Raw genomic sequence first — 5,971 nt, forward strand, 5'->3', positions numbered from 1 at the left:
ACACAGAAAAATGAAGGAGGAGGCGGGGAGCAGCAGAGCATAGAGCCAAAAGTAAGACTGCACATTTGAGGAAAAGTAAAAGCCTAAGATCTTCCAGCCACGAGTTGAAGGCCCTCTCCCAGTAACTTATACTGCTCTTCCGGCAAAGAACAAGCCCTATAATCAGAAAAAGTTTAAAAACAATGAGATATATAAAAGAAAGAAAAGAAACACCATCTTTGAAGGACACGAGAATGTTTTTTTTCAAAATTAAGCTTCAATAAAGCCTCCGCCGCCGTCAACTTTATAATAAACGTGGCTGTTTAGATAATTTATTATTCCAGACTTATAATTAAATTATATTTATAAACCTTTTGAAGTATTAAAAAAGGCGGTCACGAGATCTCGAATAAAAGTCAGTGGCGTGGCTTCCGGACTTTTAGCTAACGTCAAACCAACGCTTCCTATAAACCCTAAAAAAAGACATCTTGATCAGATTTGGAAATAGTAATAGTGAATAGCAGAAAACATGTGCTACCCAGCAGCTTTATTATGGCCGCAATAGTGGGGAAGGAGCAGTTGCCTTCTTTCAGCAGCGGAATAATATGGCGAACCACCACAGCGTTATAAGCGCTATTCCAACCCTCCTCTTTGATGATGGCGCTTTTTTAAATATTATTATGCCGAAACAAATAAAATAAGCGAGAAAATCACCTGATAACAATAGAAAAACCTAAAACAAAGTTTGACGAGGCCTCACTCAAACGCACAGGCTCAGTACTCTCTTCTGCGGAGTCGTCAGTACATGGAATAGCCAAATACATTTCTAAAGGTAATGATAACCTGCAAAGCTGAGTTTCCTAAACAACGTGACAGAGTGAGGCAGGAACACCGATTTGAGGTACGTAGGATCCGTGATTTTTTCCCAGGAATACTTTAGAGCAAGATGCTCGTAGTCCTGTAGCACCAGCTTTATAACCTTAATCAGAAGTTTGCTAGTAATTATAGAAGCAAGCAAGTATACGCAATAAGAGACCTCCTGATTGTTTTTAGAAATCTTTTGTGCGAACGAAACTGCTAATCCGCCCACCGAAGCAGCTATGGCGCTAGAGAGAAAACGATCTAACTGTGCTAGAGTATAAAAAAAGACTTTGGGCATTTTGTCTTTCTACTATATATAGAACGTAAAAGATATAAAAAAAAAAACCGACTCGTTAGAAGGACGTCGGAAAAACTACCGAACACATCCGGCCAAACACTGCTGACAGCTTGAAATAAAAGCAGAACAACCGGTGCGAAAGAAACCATAAGAATGTCGCAGGTCAGAATGCGGAGACGATGAATGTCGGAAGACATTTTACAGAGGCCAGCATAAGAACGACTAAAGGAAAAGGAGGAGAAACTTTATCAATGTAGTTAGTAGTGCTCTAAGGAAACGCACACCAGAACACCCGAAGCAGAGGAAGTCGGCAAGTCTTATCCAAAACGTGGAACATATTGAGTGTTTGGGCAAAGAGGATGAGTAAGCCGTCCAGTAGCAAACTAACAAGATCCTATAACAAAAAGTCGTCTCTGAGTTTAAGAGAGCTTTAACTCGCAAGAAGCAGAGAACTCAATAACACCTTTTGAAAGTGAAACTGCAGAGCGTGAATGACCGAGAGCAAAGCCTTCTCATAGACGGATGGCTGCGGCTCCTGGCCAGCCCCACTAAGAAAAGAACAAGAGGGGGAAACACTGTCCCACACATTTAAAACACCGTCAAGAACAGACTCGCTACAGAAGAACATGAGAGAGTGACTATAAGGAAAAAATAATAAATAATACAACATTTTTGTGACGTTGCGTTCGTCTTTAAGAAGGGAGACCACCTCGTTGACGGTCAGCTGAGTATTTCTCAAACCATCTAAGCACCAAAGCACAACTGACGCGACAATATATTAATGACAAAAAGCAAATAAACACTATATGAATAGAAAAAATATACAATCGCACTCGCTTTCTTCTTTATTTCTTAAAAGCCGAAAGGAAGGTTCAAGCTTTTCTTCGTTCTGGTCTGTTAAGAGTAGAAAGAAGTACATAAATATTATAAAACGAAATTATTATATACGGTTGCTATTTTCTTCAAAGTTTTCATAAACGAACGGCTTTTTCTCTCCTAATAATTACATTTAATTAATTTCTTTCATATATTTAAAAATTCATGTGAAATTATTCAATTAAAATGTGTATATTCGTTAAGTACTTTGAAACAAGCCATAATATGTAAAATTCACTTTGTTATTATTATAAAGATAAAGTGATGTACATATTAGATAATATAAACGATAAGTGAATGCATAACGCAAGCTATCAAGGGTTCTGTAAAATTGAATCCAGAAGTAACGAGATAAAAGTTAGAAGTGCGTTAAAAAAAACCTGTTTCGTAAACAACTGTAGAGGTGGCGCCCACGTGGAGTGAACTATCAACTTCTACTTTATTGTAAACTTAATAACCGGTAATATAATTATAAAATTGCTCAACTAGAGAGAGACGGTTGTGCCATTTCTATCACGTTTTCATTTTTAAAATCGGCTAAATAACAAAATAAAAATTACTCAATAACAAAATGAATACTAAGTTAAGCAGTAGACTCAGTACTTCTTTTAATAGGCAACTTCGGAGTAAATAAAGGAGAAATCGACAAGTGATAAGGCCGCTTCAACCTTTCTTGAATATATTCGACTTGGCTGGCTAGAAAATTTTTTTCAAGCTAGATTTATAAAAAGATTAACGAAATCATAATTATAAACATGTAATATAAAATTAATACAAGTTTAAAGTTTTGGAGTTGTCTCTCAAGTTGAGCAGTCTCAACTTTTAAGGCGCTATTCTGTTTACTAATGAAAAAATAAAATGATTAATATAAACTATAAAATAAGTAACCTCATTTTGTAAAATTTCAAGCTTCTGGTCATTATTGCGAAGCAAGTCTTTATATTGATTTTCAACTTGCTCAAAAGTCTTTTTTCTTTCTTGATTAGAATTATTTAAGTTTTGTAGATCTTTTATTTCTTCAAGAAGGGTCATATTTTTCTGTTGAACTTCTTCTAAATTTCTGTTTATGCAAAGGGATTATAGAAGATATTCATAAAACGTACTTTGGAAACTAACTTCTTTAACTGTAAACTTTCTTGTTTAAAAGATTCAAGTTTAAAAAGTAATTCTTGAAAACGGCTTTTAGTAATATTTAATTCATTTTTTAAAAGTTCAACTTGAGAATTTTCCTCAGCTAATTCTTTTTCGTGTAGGTTAAAGGCTTCCTATAAAAAAGTTTTAATAGCTCCATACTAAAGAAAACATGTAAGATATAAAAAATAGATGTAACCTTTCTCTTCTCCAAGCCGCTTTCTAGTTCTTTATTTCTTTGCTGAAGTATAACAACGTCAGAAGAAAGAGTGCTAATTTGAGCTTCCAATTTTTTTTTGTCAAGACTTAACTGTTCTAGCTCACTTGTTTTTATTTGGTAAAGCTTTACCAACTTTTTTCCTTCAAGTGCTTTTTTCCTTAATTTCTCACAGTTTTCACAGATGGATACTTTTTTTCTAGTGTTACCGTCTATATTGTTCTTTTTAGTTACCGCAATGTAATTCGAAATTTCTTTATTACCTTCCACGTTATGATTTACAAAGTCATCTAAAACCATGGAAATATCTTTAGATTTATTTACATTAGGTGTTTTCAAACCTGAGAGAACTTTTTCAAAATAGTCTGAAGAAGGGCCCACATGAATTGTATTAGTAGTATATCCAGTAGTTTCTAAAGAATTAAACTCCGAAGATAAGTTAAAAAGTTTTTTATCAAACCAGTCATTATTGCACTGACTAAGTAATTCATTTACATCGAATTTTTGTTCTAAAGGCTCTCCGAAAGAATTATCTTGGTCATTAATTGACCCTGATAAATTTTTCTTAAAGTCGTCTTCCAATTCTTTATTGTTTAATTTGGGGGGGGTTAACTTTGCAAGCTGTAGCGGTGAATTAGTTAGAATAGATGTATTAGCATCTGTCAACAATTCACTTTTTTTACACTCATCTTTAGCATGCTCCAAAATGGAAATAGATGAGAGTGAAAAGTTTATGTGAGAGTCGGCTTCAAGGACATTTTTGGCATTAAACGGTTGTTGAGAATTTGTTAATTTTTTCTCTAAATTCGAAGAAAAAAGCTGGTCAAAAGGAGAATCGCTCATTTCCACTTATCTCCTTTCAGGTAAGGGAAAAGACTAAAGAAGGTAATGCAAATTATCATAGAGTAATTATAAATAAATTTTGTGACGGTTTATCTACTTGTATATTCGAAGGCACGCCTATATGGAGTGTATAAGATCTTATTTACACCGCATGGCGTAGATAAGCATGGGGCCATCAGGGGAGAGGCCAGATGAACGTGTGCAAAGAGTTTCATGTTATTGCACATTATAACCGATTATATACGTAAGATATGATACCGGGATCGAGATTTGTCTTTGTAGTTCAGTGGTTAAGAGTAACAGGTTAAATGCGTAAAACAACTGAACCGAGATTGAGAGTTATCGTTGTAGCTATACGGTTAGGGCATTGATGCTCTCATTATTTGGTCTTTGATGGTTGCTTTAACTTTGCCCTCATTAAATTCTAGTACGTTTTACTGGAGTCGCGGCCTTCTTAAGAATGTAGTAGTTTATCTTAGCCTAATCTTTTCTTTTATGATATTAATTAGGAGACAGGGCCACATTAAAATAAAAATTTTTGTGAGGCAATAATATATACCGTTGCACCTCTATTCCTCTATCCTCTTAAAAAAATCGTATGAATTGTTAGGTCCCCACGGACTCACTACTCGAAATATTTAGTTGGGAATTTTACTTACTCTAACCTGTCCAATTTATGTAAAATCTTTTTCTGTAACTGTATAAAAAAGTGATTCCGTTATTTATGGAGTTGAAGAATCAAATTTAATTAGTTTTAAAGAATTAGAGAAGGCTTTTAATTACTACTCTAGGGCACCTCTCAGATAGTTTTACAGAGAACTGTTGATACTATTATATCTGCTTTAGCTTATAGAAGAGCAGTTAAAATTTAAACTCTGTTTGTAGAACGCTTTAGTAACACAGTACCTATATAACTTTTTTTTGATATTTTTCTATCGCAATACATAATAACAACTGACCATTTTTATAATATAAGTATCAATCCAATAACTACTATAAAAGCCAAAAAAATTAGTTTTTCTAAATATTTAACTAGTAAATTAAAACCTAAACTTACAAAATCTTTGAAGTAAGTTTTAAATCTTGACAGATTACTACTTCTTTTCTATTAATGTAAAACAGCGTCTAGTATAAGATACTTGACCACTTAAAGACGCCAAGCCAAAAGGTAAAAATATAATAAAATGTTTATTTTAATAAAGAGCGCGCGATAGTGTAGTCTTATAAACTCAATGGAAGATTTATCATAATTCAGAATTGCAGTTTTTTCTTTATTTTGTAATGTTTTCTACATCCAGCTTTTCCCTTAAAGTTGTATAAGGTTTACTATGGCTCTTTCAAATACTCACTGAGAAGTCAGTAGAAGGTAACAGTCTCAGCAAAAATTAGAAAACTTTTTTTAATACATAACAAACGCATGTATTCTTATAGAGGGTAGGCGTAGTTAAGGTGATAACGAAATTTGTTACTTTCTACAAAAGAACCTTTTTGTAATTTTTTTACTAAATTTACTTAGTCTTTACATAGAGATACCACAAAAAAAAGTCTTAGCTTTAAAAATGGATCTCAGAAGTCGATACAGTTGTAAACATTCCATAGAGGGAAGGGCTAGTGGGGAGAGTAGAAGAAAACTTTTTAACAATTGGTCACATTTTGAGGAGCTTAATGCGGACACAGTCTGAAATTGTTTCTGTGGCATGCAAAAAATTTTGTTAGGAGTTTTCCATTCTGCTTTGTTCTATTATCTTTACTTTTTACCAAGCTCT

The 5,971-nt window shown here is 33.7% G+C and overlaps 1 protein-coding gene across 1 annotated transcript; it reads right to left on the bottom strand.

Moving 5' to 3' along the window:
- On the bottom strand, nt 1-2,980 carry LOC135120977 (uncharacterized). Its single transcript, XM_064045294.1, has 18 exons — nt 2,903-2,980; nt 2,790-2,856; nt 2,618-2,729; nt 2,501-2,551; nt 2,395-2,448; nt 2,087-2,134; nt 1,964-2,032; nt 1,807-1,900; nt 1,602-1,752; nt 1,423-1,532; nt 1,191-1,360; nt 1,016-1,110; nt 823-958; nt 694-766; nt 518-642; nt 351-452; nt 214-298; nt 1-156 (listed from the first exon to the last, which is right to left on the bottom strand). Exons 1-18 carry the CDS (start codon nt 2,932-2,934, stop codon nt 84-86), a joined length of 1,647 nt encoding a protein of 548 aa, XP_063901364.1. The 5' UTR covers nt 2,935-2,980; the 3' UTR covers nt 1-83.
- Nucleotides 2,981-5,971: the final 2,991 nt, after the last annotated feature.

This window comes from Zophobas morio, unplaced genomic scaffold (assembly GCF_036711695.1).
Source record: "Zophobas morio isolate AGI-343-1 ecotype UQ-CSIRO unplaced genomic scaffold, CSIRO_AGI_Zmor_V1 ptg000465l, whole genome shotgun sequence".
NCBI lineage: Eukaryota > Metazoa > Arthropoda > Insecta > Coleoptera > Tenebrionidae > Zophobas > Zophobas morio.